The 21,367-nt window shown below is 39.2% G+C and overlaps 1 protein-coding gene across 2 annotated transcripts in view; it reads left to right on the top strand.

Moving 5' to 3' along the window:
- Positions 1-21,367, top strand: part of LOC309633416 (uncharacterized protein C1orf21) — a 227,737-nt gene that overhangs the window by 191,829 nt on the left and 14,541 nt on the right. For both annotated transcript variants that reach the window (XM_082402262.1, XM_082402263.1), the window contains exons 4-5: positions 5,621-5,697; positions 13,808-13,868. In XM_082402262.1, coding sequence (XP_082258388.1) covers positions 5,621-5,697; positions 13,808-13,868 — 138 coding nt within the window. The remainder of the gene's footprint in view (positions 1-5,620; positions 5,698-13,807; positions 13,869-21,367) is intronic.

Here is a 21,367-nt window from a genome sequence, read left to right as displayed (position 1 = left end):
GAAGCTGTCAGTTTTTCTTGGTATTCTGACTTTCCCTTTGGGAGATGCCCCTCGAGATTGGAAGCAGCAGAATAAATATATTTCGGTTTGACTGTCTTCAACATGAGAGAAGCTAAGAAGAGAATGATAAGTTTACTCTAGACACTGACGAGTGTGTTCTGTTCATAAAGAAATAAAATTCCAAGCAAAGGAGAAGTTGTTTGATTTGCTGTTTAAATACACATGTCACTACCTGACATTAGTTTGCAAACATTTTTGAGAAGTGGATGCTTTTTTCCAGCATCATTTGAAAACCCCTGAATGTACAGTTCAAGGGATTGCTGCTCTGAGAGGCCTTGCTGTTGACCCCTGAGGCAGCTCTGCAGAACACCAGGGCTCAGTTTGAAAACTGCTCTGTGGAAGACCAAGAGGGAGAATTCTAAGCACAAAGGTACCTTTTCTCTGAAATAAAAGTCCTCAAACTTTGAGTTAAGAGTCACCTAGGACTCTTGTTTAAAATGCAGATTCCTGGGCACAATCCCAGAGTCTGACACTTAGGAGGTATTGTGTAGGGCCTTGGAATCTGTATTTTAACAAGCATCCTAGATGATTCTGATACCAATATGGATGGATCATAAACACACAGCTCTACCAACTGCCTGCTGAGGGCCCTTTCAATGGCTTCATCTTAATCCCACTTGGTCCCAGTTTATTTTAGGTACTTATTTTATGAGTGTCAAATGCCATTAAAATAGTTTTTTCTTGCCAAGGGAAATAATATTTTAGTTACCTCTTCCGTCATCTCCCAATTTAATTCTCTGTTCCTATTCCTGGAGCACCCCAAATGTGGCATGGCTCTCAGCCTTCCCTGTTGGATCTGCTCCGTCGGAGACTCCCATCAGTCTCATCCTTCCTCTGGCCTTTCTTGGTTTTGTTTGTTTGCTTGTTGTTTCTTTTTTTAAAGACAGGTCTCCTTAAACTTCTCCTTCCCCAACAAACAAACCCAAAGCAGAAGTTAATTGGTGTTTGTAAGCAAATATAAAACTGACTTCTTGATGTAAATACAGCGAACCAGTAAGCATATAAATGCTCCCATGTAGCAAGGTGCTAGGTGTTCTGATAGAAAGACATATAAGAACAAATCCAAATAAATAAAATTTGTAAAATAAATAAAGCCCACAATGAGACACCCACTTGAATGACTGTAATTGAAGAGACAATACCAAGTGTTGGCAGGGAGGTAGAGAAACTGGAACCATCATGCACTGCTGGTGGGAATGTAAAATGACACAGCCACTTTGGAAAACAGTTTGGTGACATCTTAAATAGTCAAATATAAACTTATCATATAATCTAGCAGTTCCACTCCTTAGAGTCTACCCAAGGAAATGAAAATGTATGTTCACACAAAGACTTGTATATGAATGTTCATAGCAGCATTATTCATAATAGCCACAAACTGGAAACAGTCCATATGTTCATCAGGTTATGCATGGATAAACAAAATACAGTATATCCATACATTGGAATATTATCTAGCAATTAAAATAAATGAAACACTGAAATATGCTGAAGTATAGATGAACCTTGAAAACATTATGCTAAGTGAAAAATGCCAGATGCAAAAGGCTATATATTGTATGATTCCATTTATGTGAATCTAGACAAAGCAAATTTGTAGAGACAGAAAGCAGATCTATGGTTGCCAGGGACTACAGATGAGAACAAATGGGTATGACGAAACTTTTGGGGCTGATCTAACTGTTCTAAAACTGGATTGTGGTGATAATTGCACAGCTCTATAAATTTACTAAAATCATTTAATCATTTATAATGCGGGAATTGTATGGAATATAGATTTTATCACAATAAGGCAGTTAAATATTTTTTCTTAAAGCGTATACCACAATTAAATAATTGAAAGTTCTTTTCTATGCAAAAGAAATAGAAAGGCACTATGTATAGTTCAGGTGTGGCCTGCAGACCCCTGGAGGTTCCTGAGATATTCTCAGGGAGTCTTCACAGTCATTTTCCTAATAATAAAGAAGCTATTTGCCTTTTTCAAGGCAGATAGCTGTTGACATTTGTACTGATGGTACAAAAGCAATGGTGGGTAAAACTGCCTGTGCCTTAGCACAAATCCAGGCATTGGCACCACACCTTATTAGTAATCATAGTAGTACTATTAGTAGTAGTACTAATAGTAGTTATTAGTAGTAGTCACCACCACCAAGCACAGTGGAAGAATATATTCTATTTTCACTTAAGAATGCCCTTGATGGGGACTTCCCTGGTGGCGCAGTGGTTAAGAATCTGCCTGCCAGTGCAGGGGACACGGGTTCAATCCCTGGTCCAGGAAGATCCCACATGCCACGGAGCAACTAAGCCTGTGTGCCACAACTACTGAGCTTGTGCTCTACACCCTGCGAGCCACAGCTACTGAAGCCCGTGCACCACAACTATTGAGCCTGTGCTCTAGAGCCTGCGAGCCACAACTACTGAAGTCCACATGCCCTAGAGCCCATGCTCCGCAACAAGAGAAGCCACCGCAATGAGGAGCCCGCTCGCCACAACTAAAGAAAGCCCGTGGGCAGCAACGAACACCCAACGCAACTATAAATAAATAAAATTGGTTCTTAAAAAAAAAAGAATGCCCTTAATGAAGCAGTAGAAATTGTTGAATTTTTTAACTCTTAGGCCTTCGATGCATATCTTTTTATTTTTGAATAAGATCGTTATCTCAAGGAAAAGCACTTCTGCAATTGATTGAGTTGCAAGCTGAACTTGCAGCTGTTTTTTGTGGGACACCATCTCTACTGTAGAAAAAAAGTGCCTGACAGACAAATTATGGGTATTCAGACTTGGGTATTTGGCAAACAGTTTCTCAAAAATGACCGAAGAGAGCCCATTATTCCACAGAAAACAATTGTCCGTGTTTGTTGCTGGTCATAAAATTCGAATGTTAAACCAAAATTAGAATCTTGGAAAACTTGTATCCACCACCATGAGCTTGACACCTTTTGTCAAGACTTTTCTCATGAGGGACTTCCCTGGCTGTCCAGTGGTTAAGACTCTGCACTTCCAATGCAGGGGGCGCGGGTTCGATCCCTGGTTGGGGAACTAAGATCCTGCATGCTGCGCAGCGCAGCCAAAAATAAAAATTAAAATTAAAAAAAGGAAAGATTTTTCTCATGAGATTGATGCTGATTTTAACAAATCTGATTTTTTTCATATTGTGTGATGAAATGTATCAAAATTTGCAGAATATAGGTAAGAGGTCTTGATACTAAAACTTTGAGGACTGCTGGCCTAGTGGCTAATAGCATGAACTCTGGGGGCATTCTGCATGGATTCAAATCCCAACGCTATTACTTATTACTTGTAGAATCCCAGTAAGTGTTTCACCTCTCCATGCCTCAGCTTCCTCATTTATAAAATGGGGAAAATAACGATACCTATCTCAGAGAGGTATGTGGGCATAAAAGTAAATTAATATATATATACTTGTGAACATTAAAATGAGTTGATATATGCAACCAGTTAGAATAACATGTGGTGAATTGTTACTGTTCTTGATAAGTGGTAATTTGTAAAAACAAATACATTATAAGTACAAAATAGATAGAAATCTCTATGTAGTTATATATATATTTGTAGCCAGGAAATCTCCAGCTGCTTCCTCCTCATCCCCCATGCCCTCACCCCCCCCACCTCTGCCTCACCTTGGGTACTCTCACTTCCTGGAAGGGCACGTCTGTGCCTGATGTCCTAAAGTGTCCTACCCATCTATTGAGTCTCTGTTTGGGGCGGTTCCTTCTTTTTTAGCAACCACACAATGTGTTTTTAAGGAAGATTTGGTGAGACAGTATAGTTATGAAGGGTATAGTTTAATAAATTGAATAGAAACAGAATACAATTATATGTCTTTGCATTATTTGAATTAGAAGTCTCTTTCCTGCCTTAGCAATATTTAAAATTATGATGCATCATTTTAAGTTCAAAGAGTTTAGGAAATTATGTGAATAGAGAAAAAGTATAAGGTTCTGTCACATCAAATACATCCATTTTCAGTGCTTAGTCCAAGCACACATAAAGTTTAAGGGAGAAAATGACTCATTTGGAGGGAACCTACATCTTCAGTCCTGCAGAGAGACTACAGTTGAGCTATTTTTATCTATGTTTAGAAAAGTTAATTATGTGCTGACATCATTTATTTGTTCTACCAATATTCGATGAGTGCCTCCCATGGAGTGCCAGGCCCCTAGCCAGGCACTGTGGTCCCAGTTGCAAAGAAGGGATGTGGGTCCCGCCCTCCTGGACTTAGTGCATTAAAGTTTTCTAATTGTTCTCCCACCTTCTTTGTAAAAAAATAAGGTAGTTCATCTGTTGTTCACTGACTACATCAGCAGAGGGAAAAGTATATATTTTATACTTTTTAAATGTTCATGAAAACATTCTCGAGTTTAGTGTGAGGTAAAGAAGGTAAGCTAGACTGCAAAAGAACTGTAATGATTGTTTCTTCTCCTGGAAGGTCACAAACAAAATTACCTTCTATTTTGGAGGACTGACGTTGTACAGATATGCTTATGTTTGGTGGTAAATAGCAAACAACCAGGCATGTAAGTCGTTGCAGTTTCACTGATTTACATGGCTTCTGCTATCCTAGGAGAAATAATGAGCTCTTGAAAGAGCTCATTTGGGGACCATCTGTTTATGTGCCATCCCACATCACTCTGCCTATGGTGAGAATGGCGGGTCGGCCCACAGGACTTTTTATTCCTTGCCCCCCTACCTACCCCAGGTCTTTAATTATTGCCACACCTCAGGTTGCTTGAGTGTATATAGTAACCTGTTAAGTAGGTTTAGAATAGTCCTTCCTTTCATTTTCGGGGGTATATTTAGAGAGCAAATTTTAAAGCACCTTAAATATTTTTTTAAAGATAATGTAAAAACACAAAGCAGTAGTATTATTGAGACAGTGTGCTTACTGATATACTTGTATTTTAAGATTTGAGAGTATTTCTTTCCTATGCGGCTGGTTTACTGGGAATAAGAAATCAGATCAGGCTAAAAGCCAAAGAAGTATTTCTGGAATACAGGCTAGTATTGAGTTTCATTAATTTAATTGAATTCAATCTCAATATTCATTATACATGGAAAATATTAGCTATTTTTAGTCATGTTCTTGTCCCTGTCGCTGCTAGGGCCTTATGCAAACTTTATGTGTCAGTAACTGCAGTTGTCTTTCACAAATAAAATGCACAAAAGTCACTTAACGTGGGCAAGCAAACAATGGCCGTGGTTGTACTACTTCTGTTCTTTTTCACTAGAATCTTCTGTTCTTTGATTCTCTTACTGTTTTCAGTAACTCCACCTAAAAATCAAACATTACTCACACGTTATTTTCTAAAAGGAGCCATAGCTGTTATAAAAGTTAATTCCTCTTTTCATGACAATGTTCCCTGTTAAAATATTTGGCAGTTCTACTTGTACTGTGTGACATCTTTGTAAGGACTTTTGTCCTCCCCAACCTCAGAGGCTCCCAAACATCAACATCTAACATTTTGTTGATGAAAATTTATGCTCTTGTTTAATAGCTGATTCTCATCTTGTCTTTTACATGTGTGTTTATGTGTTTCAGGAAAAAAGTGCCAGTTCAAATGTAAGACTTAAAACTAATAAAGAGATTCCGGGATTAGTTCATCAACCTAGAGCAAAGTAAGTTCTAGTTCCTATTTTCCTATATTGTTTTTAAAGCTAAAAATGTTTTTAGAGTGAGCTCCATTTTGCCTGCCAGATAACCAAGACTTATGATAAGCCTCAGTAATTGAGACAGTGTGATTTAGTCTAATGGAACAAAATAGAGAGACCCAAAACAGACCCACAATATATGACAGAGCTGACACTTCACATCAGTTAGAAGAAAATGAAGGGGAATATCTTTATAACCATGGGGTAGGGAAAAACTTTGAATAAGTCACAAAGGATGCAAATCTTAAGAAAAATGATTAATTTTTGTGACTACATTAAAATTAAGAACTTCTGTTTATCAAAATATACTATAGGAGAGTAAAAGGCCACAAAATGATGGAATATATTTATAATACGTATAATTAACAGTAGTTGGGTTTCCAGAATATATCAAGTAATTCTATGAATCAATAAGTAAAAGACAGAACTCATAGAAAAGCAGGCTAAAGACATAAATAACCACTTGACTGAAGAGGAAACATGAATAGCTAATGCATATGAAAAAAATACCATTTCACACCATAAGATTGGCAAAAATTTAGAAGTCTAATGATACTAAAATGTTTACCAGAATGTAGGGATATAAACTGGTACAATTACTTTGGAAAACAACTCCACTCTCAGGTGTATACGCTAGAGAAACTTGTGCATGTGTGCCAGCAGGCATATTTTGAAATGTCCATAGCAGCACTGTTTACGTGAGCTCTTAAAGCTCTTGAAGATATAGGACTTCCCTGGCAGACCAGTGGTTAAGACTCCACGCTTACACTGCACATGGCATGGGTTCCATCCCTGGTCGGGGAACTAAGATCCTGCGTGCCTCATGGCGGTGACATGGCCAAAAAAAAAAAAAAAGCTCTTGGAAATAAATCCCGAATGTCCATCAGACATGTAATGGATAACAAAAATGTGGTATATTCTTATGATGGGAATGCTACATATCAGTGAAAATGAATGACCAATAGCTACCCAGATCAAGATAGAGGAATCTCATGAAATGTAAGGTTGTACCAGTAAGGTAAGTGGTAGTACCTGCCTATGTACAGTTTCATGCATATAAAGTGCAAAAGCAGGCAGAGCTAAGCCATATATTATATATATGTACTTGGTAAAACAATAAAGGCAAGCAAGGAAATGAAAAGGCATTAAATTCAGAATAGTGGTTCTTTCTACTGGATAGAAGACAATGGGACCAGAGGTTCTATCTCTTAATCTGAGTGGTGGTTACATGCGTGTTCCTTTAATTATTATTATTTGAAAATGTACAAATAACATTATATGTTTCCTTTTTTATGTGTTAAGTATTTCACAATTAAAATGCTAAAAAGAATAATGAGTAGTTTCTATATTGTTCTAAAACTGAGTCTACCTTGGTGATAAAATGCACTTGTGTGACTTTGAAGCTACCTGCCCTTTCTTCAAAGAAGCTGTAATCCCAGAGGCTGCAAATCTCTTTTGTGTTGTTCTGCCTAAATATGAACAAATTCCCTAAGGGTGCTGATCACACGAGTACATCTGACACAGTCACCACCATCCCCAAATAAATTTAACTATGACATATATGTAAATCAATATCGTAAGTGGAAAAAGTTGTGTTCTGTGGTTCTTCCCAGGAGGTTGAGACAAAAATAACATAATCACTTTAACCTGGCTGAGTGTCTGGAATTGCTGCAGCCTTGGCCACTGTGATATGGTGTTTAGGGCTCTTCAGGGGGTGGTGAATGAGCTCAGGGATTGAAGTTTTTACTTCCAAAGAAAACTGGACATTTTAAAATCCATTTATCATTTACAGTGTCAGTATAATGGGACAACCGATTTTTTTCACCCTCAGGTAAATGTCATGCTATAATCACAACCTACCTAATCCACTTCACTTGTAATCACTTTTATCTACACTAATTTTATCTGCCTCTGGGGACAACAGATACCTGATAACACTACCAAATCATCTTTTCATCCAAGCCATTAGATATATGCTCCTTTTAAATGCTTCTAGAAAAAGACTATTGAGAATATCTTTTTTCCTTTAAAGCAAATACTTATTTAACTTTGACACATTGAAATAGCATGCTTTGCAGACTGGCATGTGCTGAAGCTTTCAGAGAAGTTGATTAAATTGGCTCATGTGTTTACATTAAAATTATGAAGAAAATCCCCTGTTTTTCACACAGCATAATGCTCGTGTGTGTGTGTGTGTGTGTGTGTGTGTGTGTGTGTGTGTATTTTAAACTGTGAGTCAGATCATTGGGTTTCCGGAATTCAACTAAGAAATTTTTCTAGAGGGCTAAGAGAAGGGTTTTACTTTTTCTACTCGTTGACATAATATAGTATCCAGGAAATTATTATTTATCATGCAGCTGTATAAAATAAGATGAGGCTTTTTTCCCCATGAGTGGACGGACAATCCCATACCTGATAATGGCAGATTTATTAATAATGAAGGCAGATAATGCTCACACCTTCATTTGATGCACCACGTAGAGCACATTCTTACTGACTTTGTAATCTCAGGCCAGTGACGTTATGTCTGTGAGCTTCAGTTTTCTCCAAGAAAAATGGAGGTGAAAAATCCTGTCTTATAGGGCTGGGGCTTAAATGAAATAATGTATGCCCAGTTCTTATCACAGTGTCTGACACTTGGTAAGAACACCTTAACAATTAGAAACCACCCAAATGCCCTTTGACAGGAAATTGGATAGATGAACTACACTGTATTCACACAGTGGAATATTAGCAGTTAAAACGAATGCACTGCAGCAATGCACAATGCTGGATGGACCCTAGCAATATAACACTAGAACAAAGAGTAAGTCCTGAAACATTACACAGAGCATAATTCACTCTATAAAGTTAAAAACAACTAAAATAAATCATCTACTTTTTAAGCACATAGAGAGAGTAAAGCTATGTAAAAGGAAAGCGGGGGCATGATGGTTCCCTTGAGTTGGGAGAAACACACATGGGTGGGACGTAAGTAACCTCTAGGTTGTTGTTAAGATCGCAGCTTTGTAGAGGGAACTTAACCTCAACATAATAAAGGCCATATATGACAAACCCACAACATGGCCAACATCGTTCTCAATGGTGAAAAACTGAAACCATTTCCTCTAAGATCAGGAACAAGACAAGGTTGCCCACTCTCACCACTATTATTCAACATAGTTTTGGAAGTGTTAGCCACAGCAATCAGAGAAGAAAAAGAAATAAAAGGAATCCAAATCGGAAAAGAAGAAGTAAAGCTGTCACTGTTTACAGATGACATGATACTATACATAGACAATCCTAAAGATGCTACCAGAAAACTACTAGAGCTAATCAATGAATTTGGTAAAGTAGTAGGATACAAAATTAATGCACAGAAATCTCTTGCATTCCTATACACTAATGATGAAAAATCTGAAAGAGAAATTAAGAAAACACTCCCATTTACCATTGCAACAAAAAGAATAAAATACCTAGGAATAAACCTAAGGAGACAAAAGACCTGTATGCAGAAAACTTTAAGACACTGATGAAAGAAATTAAAGATGATATACTGAGCCTGCGCGTCTGGAGCCTGTGCTCCGCAACAAGAGAGGCCGCGATAATGAGAGGCCCGCGCACCGCGATGAAGAGTGGCCCCCACTTGTTGCAACTAGAGAAAGCCCTCGCACAGAAACGAAGACCCAACACAGCCATAAATAAATAAATAAATAAATAAATAAATAAACCCAAAGTTAAAAAAAAAAAAGAAAAGAAATTGAAGATGATATAAACAGATGGAGAGATATACCATGTTCTTGGATTAGAAGAATCAACATTGTTGATTCAGAAACTGCTTAGTAGGTAAAGGGTTTTACTTTAGACTAATGGAAATTCTTTGGAACTAGATAGAAGTGATGGTTGTACATTTTGAATGAACTAAATGTCGCTGAATTGTTCACTTTGAAATGGTTAATTGTATGTTATGTTAACTTCACCTGAATAAATAATTTTTTTACGTGGTGACGGACTTCCACTTCCATTTCCGGACTAGATGGAGTAGACACACTTTCCCCATTCCTCCTACTAAATAAATTCCTCCCCTGGATGTTATATATAAAACAAATTAGGAGGCAGGGGGCAGTTTGCTAAATATGATAGGGTGGCTCAGGGAAAACATCTCTGAGTAAGTGACATTTTAGAGACTTGTGTAAAGGGAGGGAGTGGGCCATATAGACATCTGAAAAAGGATTTTGGGGTGGGGATTTATCTTGTTTGAGGTTTTTGGGGGGTGGGGATTTATCTTGTTAAGGTGCTTGGTGGTTACATATACTACCCAAAGCAATCAACAGATTCAGTGCAATCCCTATCAAACTACCAATGGCATTTTTCACAGAACTAGAACAAAAAATTTCACAATTTGTATGGAAACACAAAAGACCCCAAATAGCCAAAGTAATCTTGAGAAAGAAAAACAGAGCTGGAGGAATCAGGCTCCCGGACTTCAGGCTATACTACAAAGCTACAGTCATCAAGACAGTATGGTACTGGCACAAAAACAGAAATATAGATCAATGGAACAGGATAGAAAGCGCAGAGGTAAACCAACGCACCTATGGTCACCTTATTTTTGATAAAGGAGGCAAGAATATACAATGGAGAAAAGACAGCCTCTTCAATAAGTGGTGCTGGGAAAACTGGATAGCTACATGTAAAAGAATGAAATTAGAACACCTCCTAGCACCATACACAAAAATAAACTCAAAATGGATTAAAGACTTAAATGTAAGGCCAGACACTATAAAAACTTTTAGAGGAAAACATAGGCAGAACACTCTATGATATAAATCACAGCAAGATCCTTTTTGACCCACCTCCTAGAGAAATGGAAATAAAAACAAAAATAAACAAATGGGACCTAATGAAACTTAAAAGCTTTTGCACAGCAAAGGAAAACATAAACAAGACGAAAAGACAACCCTCAGAATGGGAGAAAATATTTGCAAATGAAGCAACTGACAAAGGATTAATCTCCAAAATTTATGAGCAGCTCATGCAGCTCAGTATCAAAAAAAAAAAAACAAACAACCTGATCCAAAAATGGGCAGAAGACCTAAACAGATGTTTCTCCAAAGAAGATATACAGATTGCCAACAAACACATGAAAGGATGCTCAACATCACTAATCATTAGAGAAATGCAAATCAAAACTACAATGAGGTATCACCTCACACCAGTCAGAATGGCCATCATCAAAAAATCTACAAACAATAAATGCTGGAGAGGGTGTGGAGAAAAGGGAACCCTCCTGCACTGTTGGTGGGAATGTAAATTGATACAGCCACTATGGAGAACAGTATGGAGGTTCCTTAAAAAACTAAAAATAGAACTACCATACGACCCAGCGATCCCACTACTGGACATATACCCTGAAAAAACCATAATTCAAAAAGAGTCATGTGCCACAATGTTCACTGCAGATCTATTTACAATAGCCAGGACATGGAAGCAACCTAAGTGTCCATCGACAGATGAATGGATAAAGAAGATGTGGCACATATATACAATGGAATATTACTCAGCCATAAGAAGAAACGGAATTTAGTTATTTGTAGTGAGGTGGATGGACCTAGAGTCTGTCATTCAGAGTGAAGTAAGTCAGAAAGAGAAAAACAAATACCGTATGCTAACACATATATATGGAATCTAAAAAAAAAAGGTCATGAAGAACCTAGGGGCAAGATGGGAATAAAGACCAGACCTACTAGAGAATGGACTTGAGGACACGGGGTAGGGGAAGCTGGGACGAAGTGAGAGTGGCATGGACATATATACACTACCAAATGTCAAATAGATAGCTAGTGGGAAGCAGCTGCATAGCACAGGGAGATCAGCTCGGTGCTTTGTGACCACCTAGAGGGGTGGGATAGGGAGGGTGGAAGGGAGATGCAAGAGGGATGAGATATGGGGATATATGTACATGTATAGCTGATTCACTTTGTTATAAAGCAGAAACTAACACACCATTGCAAAGCAATTATACTCCAATAAAGATGTTAAAAAATAAATAAATAAAAATCGCATCTTTGTTTTTTTGTTTTGGTTTCATGGGTGCTTATTATACTATTATTTTAAAAAATAGCTAAATAAAAGTGAGCCATGAACTACTAGCCAGGGTGTGTCCTGCTGTGAGGATTAGGATTACGCCACTTCCCTGAGGTGCAATTGAAAAATAGTAATGATGATCATGAAGAAATAACCGTGTTTAGGCTAAGATTTGTCAGGAGTAATGGAATTTCATTTTTGCAGGTGAAGTGTTTGGGAATTAAGACCTTGCCTTCTTATACTTTCACAGTTTAGCTGTTCATTGTTTGGAAGCTTCTTTTTTTAAGTCACTTAAAATGGGAGCCGTGTATCTTTCAGCTCTAGAGCTTATTTTGTCCATCTTTCCTTCGTTTGATTACTTGTCATTAAGATTCAATAGCATCATCACCCTAGTCTCAGGAAACTGACAAGTCACAGAAAGAAGAGGCTCTGACGGCAGGGTTAACTCACAAGAGCTTTGCCGGGACCAGCTGGGAGCCACAAGAATGCTCCAGGGTATAAATGGAGGATAATCTATAAAAATATTGAGTCACTATGTTGTACACCCGAAACTAATATAATATTGCAAATCAACTATACCTCAATAAAAAAGAAATGTTCCAGGGAAGCGTTGTGTTTTCCAAGGTGGACTTTTAGTAATTAGAGAGAAATAGGAATAGCCGAAATTGTTAAGCTGTGGTAGTTAAATCCCAACCTACAGGCTTTTATAAAAGATTTTTAGATCTAATTAATCTTAGCATCAAGTGTTCATACTTTATAAACTAAATGAGAAACGATCCAATTATCCCTTCCTAAATCTTGAAGAAAGACAGTAAAGCCAGCCCAGCATGCTTTTCCGTCTCCTCCCCTCACTCACAATCATCAACTTGTCCATCAGAAGGTGTTTAAGAATCAAGTTGTTACCTAGGGACTGTTTCTCACAGTGCAGTGTGTACCCTGGAAGGTAAGAACTATTGTTAATGCCACTGTGTTGATAGTTTCCATGTGAGAGGAGGGCATCCCTGTTTACCTAGGCGGGAGTCAGTCGATAGGGGGTAATTTACTTCATCAGAGTGAAAGTTCTGTCTCTGTCCCTGTGGAAGAGATTTAGGGCTTCTCTCTGAAAGGAACGCACGAAGAATAGCAGAGTAAGCCCCACGCTTACTGTCTGGTTACACCATCTCTAAGACAACACACAGGTAACGAGGATCTCGTGGTGGGTGTTTGCTCCACCTGGCAGGGTCTGCTGCACCTCTAGGGATAACGGAGTTTATCTGAAAGAGCTCAGTTAGTGCATCGGGGTTTGAGAATACAAAAGTCACCCTTCCATTCAAGGTCCTTTCCCTCCTGTCCGTGAATCCTCTCTGCTCTCCTTACCTTCTTAGTTTTGTCCTCACTAACCACGTCCGTCTCATTAAGTATGCCGTTAAATAGCAAAGAACAGGTAAACACACAGGGCAAGGGCTACTCAGACATGCCTGCTCACTTACTCTCACGTTCCAGTGGATTTCAGTTCCAAAGAGGTGCATTTGCTGTCACCAGTACAGGAGATATTCAGGTCAAGTTCTCGGCTTGTTTGCTGCCAGCCCACACCTATACAGTCAGCTGAATACCATGCTGATGCTGACAGCCTGTGTAAAATACACATTTTAATGTAATAACTAGGATATATTTTCTTTTTATGGTTACACACAGGGTTGAAATATGCCATGTACTGCTTGCCTGTGCTTTTTGTTTTAATTACAAGGCAAAAATTGGGCACACACCTGCCAGTAACACCACTATAAATAACGTGTACGTTGAAAGGGAATTACGTTCCTTAAATCATAGGAACTGATAGACTATTATGAAACACATTTGCAGGATTACTGTAATGACATTTATCCTTAGTGTGACTTCAGAGTACTTCAGTGGAAAAGTCTGCAAGAAATAAATGACTGCCCCAAAGTTTAGGGACTCAGCATTTTTCATCTGAGGGAGCTAGGTTTAAGAAAACACTGAAATATGCACTTAACTACTCTTTGTTTTTCAGCATGCACATCTCTGAAAGCCAACAAGAATTCTTCAGAATGCTGGATGAAAAAATTGAAAAGGTAAGAAGTAAAATAACTCCATGTTTCAAGGGAAATATTGCCTCATGATTTAGAGTAACGATATTCTGGTTTCTGTTACAAAGCTTTTCTTGCAAGGGGATGGTTAGAGTTAAAACAAACATCCCCACACCACAATGTGGCTAGGAGAATATTTAATGTATAACAGAGCTTCCCAGGATCCTGGGCTACCGTTGATCATTCATTAAAGTGTGGCAAGTCAGGTAGAGACTGGTAAGAGCCTTTGCCTAGAAACAGAGCGTTGCTATCTATCACTGTGTATTGTCTGCACCCGATGCCCTGCTCGGACCTCAGACTGCAAGCAAGGAGGTCCTTAGTACCTGTCTACTACATACCCAACGCTGCTCTGAGTCGTTTACAAATGTCGCAAACATGTTGCAATCAATACCTTACCTCAGGGAAGTGACCATGAGACAGGTAATATTTGCATTTTACAGATAAGGAAATTGAGGCTCATGCTTGAGTAACTTACCCAGGTTTGCAAGGCTAATAGCAGTAGTGTTAGAATTCCAGCCCACGTCTGTCTGACTCCAAAGCAGAGTCTCCGGGTTGCTTCTCTAAAAGTGTGTGGATTTTACAGTGACAGTAAGACACAAAGTTGATTCATGTGGAAATTTAACCCATACTTATGATCTCAGAGTGCCATATGCGAATTAACTGAATGAAGGGTTCAATATGGTAATCATTAAAGGCTTACATGCTTAGAGAATTTAAATTTATCACTGCAGGGAGTGAATTTTAAATACTAAAGTTATACATCTGAGAATTATAATTTGAAAACCTTATTCTGAGGAAGAGTTAAATTCTAAATTCAGAACATATCACGACTATGGTTAAGGCATCATGGGCCAGTTTTACCTTTGAAATGTTTTCCATTTTAATTTTTACTTCTTTTTTACTTTTCGTGGCCCTTGAGCATTTCTTCCTGAATTCCTAGGTTATATACCTATCAGTCAATGGAAGATAGTGAAAGAGGTCTTAAATTCATCCGTATTTCAGTTGCAGACTCTTCTCTGAGGTGGACCTCTCCTGAAAATCATTATATAATCTTCTAATGCACCATTAAAAGACCAGCATATATTACCAATGTGAAAAATAGAAATGGGTAATGAACTAAAATAATAGTTTAATCTATAGTGTTCCTTGGCTATGCTTACATTCTCGTTTGAGTATAATGTTTTTTTTTTTTTTTTTACTTTTAGTGAAATTTTAGCTTATGCATGACTTTTTAGATTGAAAACATCATCTAGGAATAATTACCAGGTTTCACATATTGGTTCAAAAGCTGTTCAACTTGCCAGTAACATTTTGTTTTCAGTAAAGAGAAGCATAAAAAGCAATATTTTGTTCCTACTGTAATGGTGAAGATCTTTTCCTTCTCTGGATTATTTCTCCTCCACTAGCTTTTTGGCAATAAAAATATTTGCTTAGTAGTCAGAGGAAGTCTGTAAAAATTGAGACCTGAATTGTAAGTTATCTTTTTAAACAACAGTCACAGACCCTGACAAGGTGTTTTAAATGATCTAATCTCTTTCTGGTGTGTTTCCATAATTGAAATTCTACCTCTTGTTACTCAAAACTGAAATTCATTGTTCCCATCTGAAATTCTACTTCCCTTCTTACTTTGCATCCAGGATGTAGACTGTGATGTGTTTAGCACAACAAAAGCAAAGTTTATAACTTGATCATTTATTGGATAGAACTTTCCTTGGATGAAGGAGCATTGTAGATTCAGCATAAACAGTGTTCCCACTATATATTGAATACATTTATATTCAAAAACGAGCTGTTATAAAATCTGTGATACGTGCCCAGTTACAAATTTCTAAGGGAATTTTGCATCTTCTCTGAACCAAACTTTCCTATTTCTGCTCTCTTACCTAAAGTTCATCCTTCTGAATTTTGTGAATATGCTATCCTATGTATCATCTAAACATTAAGCCTCCCCAAATTAAAATGTTCCTTTTTAATATATGTGTTCAGCTTAATATAATCTTCACCATAGTTTACATAACCAAAATTGGAAGTTGGATTCTTATGAATCATTTTCCTGACTTTTTACCACTGCTAAATATTTCTTTGGTCCAACTAATATTTGGACAACCATAAATGCAATTCATATCTATTCTTTAGGTTATATAGGATTGATTTTAAAAAACTAAACTCAGAGCTTCATGCTGAAAATTGGAGTCATTCTGAGAGGCCTTGAGTTTTGAGATATGATCTTTCTCAGAAATGTCCAGGAATTCCTTTTTTCTTCCTTAAATTGGTAAGAAGCAAAATTGAGTGAATCTGTAGCGATTTAAACCTGCTATTCCTTGATTCATCCTTTGTATTTATTGAATGTCTACAGGGCATAGTTTGATTTACCTTTCAACTCTCCTCTCCATACTAAGAGAAATCTCTGTTCTGTCTCTCTCAAGATATATGCAAAAGTACCATTAGTATAAGGAAGCAAGGACTGCTAGATGGTTTAATACTTACAGTGAAACTTAGCGTGGACTACTCTAAATCAAAAATGATCATGGTGCCGAGCTGCAGTTTACTTTTGCACCACAACTGGGCAAGCAGTTTTCTAAGAAGTTATTGGTGTCAAAGAAAAGCAAGTAGCAAAAATGCATTAAAAAATTATTTAGGGGGCTTCCCTGGTGGTGCAGTGGTTGAGAATCTGCCTGCCAATGCAGGGGACACGGATTTGAGCCCTGGTCTGGGAAGATCCCACGTGCCGCGGAGCAACTGGGCCCGTGAGCCACAACTACTGAGCCTGTGCGTCTGGAGCCTGTGCTCCGCAACAAGAGAGGCTGCGATGGTGAGAGGCCCGCGCACCGCGATGAATAGTGGCCCCCGCTTGCCGCAGCTAGAGAAAGCCCTCGCGCAGAAACGAAGACCCAACACAGCCAAAAATATAAATTAATTAATTAATTAAAAAATAAAAGTATATTATAAAAAAAAATTATTTAGCACTTTTGATGCTAAATTATTTAGCATCATTTAATTATTTAGCATACCAGGCATTATGCTATGACTCAGGATAGAAAAACAGATAGGAAATAAGGGATACAAAATAAGTAGGAAAGAGTCCCTTGACTTGAGGAGCTCAGTTTTAAATGCAAATTTCTTTGAAAAGGTAATTATTTTACCAATGGAGGAGTCCTTCCTCCATCACCCCTTACACCATTATCACCGTGAGTCAGGTCCTCCTGTATTGAACGTAGGTGTTTCAGGGGTCAAGTGCTGAAACTTGAGGTCCATGAACCAGGCAGTTGGGACATCCTTGGACACTTGGCACCATTTCACTATGCTGGCGTGAAGAAGGCCAGGACACTGAGCTGCATCTGGAGATGACCCCGGGAGAGATTTTTGTCAGGAGAGCAGTGAGAGTTCAAAAGAGCATTGTAAGCTCTGATCTACTTTTGCTTTTCCTTTTGGAGAGTAAAAAAATGCTGTGAAACAATGGGAGCACCTCATTTATCTTCACCTCGTTATTTTTCACTCTGATACCTAACCATTATTCCATTACATTCTATAGTTGTCCCTGACAATTCACAGGCTCCTGAACTTTATGTGAAGTGGCGACATTTGCCTAATTTTACAGCTTAAAGAAAATGACAGTTTACTGCAGAGCAAGATAATGATTTTAAACTCCCGTCTTTCACTATATTTAGAGGAGAGAGAAGAGATCTAGATTATTAAAACTTGGCCCTGTGGAGGAGTTTCTGAATATCGTACCAAAGACAGATCACATCAGATTTTAAGATATGCTTTCTACTGTATATTTGAGTTTACTTGTAAGAAGCAGAAAAAGTAAATACATTTTTTAAGTATCTGCATTAATACTGTCTTTCCCAGGCCAACGCAGGGATTTATATTTTGCTTTAGGAAGATGTAAGAACAGCTGACAACTTAGAAGTCTTTTGCTCTCTCAGAGAGAACCCTGAATGTTAAATAAAGAATGTCTCAGTACAATGCCAATTGCATCTGGTTAGTTTTCCTCGTGAAAAGCATCTTAAGCTCTGTTGGGTCATGGGCATTTTTTTGGAATGTTGTAAAAGTTATAAAGACTCTCCCTATAAAAATGCACATGATACCATATACACAAAATTCTTAAGTAAAATTTTAGAGTTTTATAACCGTCTGGAGCCTGTCCTTGGGCCCCAGGCAAAGAACCTGTGCATTTCACTGATGGGCTTTGCTCAGATCCAGGGCCCGACTACACCCATGAGCACCCACGAGTCTCATCAGGGTCTGATCTTATCCATATATATCTCTGACTGTAAAGAAAATTAGGAAACTGAGCACAGATAACTCCAAGAAAACCCACTCTCCTTCCTTTCATAGCTCCCTTCTCCTCTTTGAGAATAGCTCATAGTACTTCACCCCCCGAGGGTGCCATCAGAGTGCCACCATGCCTTGCATACTCCTGTATGATTTTGAGACGCCGCCTCTGTTGACTGGAATTATTCAATGTGACCTTTTGAGGAGATGTCTTAGAAAGAGCAGTGTATGGATTTAAAACCAGCTGATTTTAAAAGATGTTTATCTGTAGACCTTTACATCTGTTGAAAAATCATTTACACTTAGAAAATGTTTGGGTTCCTGAAGTGGCCTGCTTTCCTTGGCCCCAGAACTAACCTAGTTGGTGAGAGACATGGTAAGTCTGCATTTATAAATTTATTTCAAGGGCTCCTTTTCTTAATATTATGTCAGATCAGTCTGAACTACGTTATGAATCAGTGTGTCAGAGATCCGAAGGTGTTTGCTTTTCATCTGGTAAAGAGGGTGACTTGTGTGTAATTATGAGCCATGATTTTTGGTTCTATATATAAACTCTTCCTGAAGTAGACTGTTTAACTGCAGAGCTGCTATAGAATCGAATATAATATTCGGCACCTGCAGGTGATGATAGGTTTTACTTTCTGGTGGTGCGTTTAAAGGCCTCCTCCGTGCCGCTAGTGATGAGAAACATGGGACTGTTGTATCAGATCCTGAAGAATGTCACCCGGCCTGCCCCATGTGTACAGAGGAAGTCGTAGCATGTCCCTCCTACCAGCTTGTCAATTTCCGTAACAACCAGGGCCTTCAGCACTGGCAGAGAGATGCTCTTGCTGGCACGTGTGTTTTGGAACTGGGCCGGGCTGCCGATATTCCATTAAACAGCTCCTTGCTCCATGGGAAACACAGCAGGGCCTTAATTTTGCCAATCACCAAACCCTGCCTTGTGTCTCCTTTCCCTTCATCCCCCTGCCTTGCCTCCTGTCTCTCCTGTGTGTACCTTTCCTCATTCGCTGGCCAAAGTAAAGCTGTAATTACAAGGGTAAGGCTGTGACTCAGCCCTGTTTTGTTTCTCTCCCCACTGCATAGCTTTATGCAAGTGACTTCTCAATAGTTACTATGATAACATTGGCGCAGGAGCCGCTGGCGAAGTGCGTGCACACCGTGGGCTTTGAGGACGCGAGCGTTCCCCAGCACTTCACGCAGCCGCTAGCCATGGGTCACGCAGCCACTAGCCATGGGTCACGCAGCCACTAGTCATGGGTCACGCAGCCGCTAGTCATGGGTCACGCAGCCAAGGAAAATAAAGCAGGCGGCAAGCCTGGAAGAATGCAACACACCCAGGCTCTGCTCACTTTCTTTTTTCTGGAGGGCTTGATTTTCAGAGAATTCTTGAGGTTCTATCAGCCTGGCGCCTTAGGGAATAGCAAAGGAGAAGAGTCCAGGTTCCAGAACAGTGGAGTACATGAATACAAATAAAAACCATGCCATTTTTATGAACGCAGTGAGGCCGACAGTGCTCTGAACTCAACAGCAACCTGGGGCACAGTCGGTGAATGGTGTCATGTTGCCATGGGTGTAGTACTTGGGCAAAGGAAGGCGGCCCAAGGTGCCGCTCAGAGCAGAGAGACAGTGATGCTGGCTTGTGTCGTTTTTCGGTCTTGTTCCCATTTGGTTTCTCCTTCCCGTCCTCTTCCTGGGCTGTCTGTTTCCCCTCCTCCCCACGGCCTTTCCACTCTTTGCGCCTAGCATCCAGGGGCATTGTTTTAGCGCTACAGAGGGCCCTTGGGGACAGAGAGGGTGCCAGCCTCTGTCACTGCTGATTTATTATTGAAGCGTCTCTAAAAGAACTCGAAGCATTACATAGAGGGTTCCCTAAGGATAAAAATTGGGTCTCTTTGTTCGCCTAGAACCTAGCACAGGGCCTGGGACAGAACAGAGGCTTAATAAATTTGTTGAATGAGTGAATGGGGCAAATAAGACCACTGGGCTTAGCAGAAGCAGAAGCACACGAAGGAAGGAGGTGTGATGGGGCAGACTCCTGTAGCAGAGGGCTCAGCGTGATGGGAGGGGCTCTTAACAGTTAGGAGCCCCATGGCAGGTATGTAGTAGGTACAGTGCCAAGAAACAGAACTGAGAAAGGTCAAGAAAAGAGGCAGCAGGGAGCAAGTGAAAGAGCCTGTGCTTCAAACCCCAGGCAAATCCGAAGACCCCCTCCAGTAGTAGCTGTGTGACCCCAGGCTAATTGTTTAACCTTTCTGATCCTCAGTTTCCTCACCAAAAAATTTGGATAGTAATACTAACTTGTCCGGAAAATTAAAGAAAATTCATGTAGAGTCTATAGCGGAGCGTTTGATGTGTTGTATGTGCTCTGTGATTGGTAGCTTTTATTTTGGTTGAAATTGCCTGTATCCACATCATAAAGGCCATTTGTAGAGGAAGGATTTGGGGGAGGTGGTGACTGAAACTGAACATGCAGAACTTATCAGCTTGAACCTTGCTTGAGCAAGTGCCTTCCTGTGGTATAGATGTCTCCTTGTAGACAGAGAATTAGAACAGGATATTGTCCAGTGTACTGGCCCATCTCCCTCCTGTGTGGTATAAACATGTTAAGGAATTAGATTCGTGTGAACATTTATAGAGCCATTAAATAACCTGTGCCAGCTTTTGAGCTGATTGCAGAATGAGTCCATGAGTCAGTGGCCTGGGTACAGCTGAATCCCTATCTGTATTTTTGCTGTTTGAAGGGTTCATTCTTTTTTAATTCTTGTGGGTTGCTTAAAACCTGCTCTTGCAAATATTCATTAATACTAGTCTTAAAATGTTTATAACAACAACAAAAAGTTAGGAAAGGGGATCCCTAACAAGATCATTAAAGCGATAAGACTAACTTCTTTGATTCATTTAACAAGCTTATCTGGAATGTGTTCTCTGGATGCAGAAATGAGCCAGGACCATGGAGCTGCACCATGAGGAATTAGGAAATTGGGTCCTTGCCTTTAGGGAGCTTCTAATCTAGCAGCATAAAGTTTTGAGTTGGGAGGGACTTCAGAGAGTACCTTATCTGATTTACCCCCAACTTTCCAAACTCCCACTAAACAGAACCCTCTGTAGCAAAGAATGAGGCATGCCCCTTTATATCAATTGGGAAAGAATTATAAAACATACTATGTTTTGTACATTTCTTGAAATGTTTATTCTGAGATATC

Source organism: Balaenoptera borealis (assembly GCF_965194805.1).
Source record: "Balaenoptera borealis genome assembly, chromosome: 1".
In the NCBI taxonomy this organism is placed as follows: Eukaryota; Metazoa; Chordata; class Mammalia; order Artiodactyla; family Balaenopteridae; genus Balaenoptera; species Balaenoptera borealis.
Note: the sequence above shows the minus strand (reverse complement) of the source record. Positions and strands in the feature narration are given on the sequence as shown.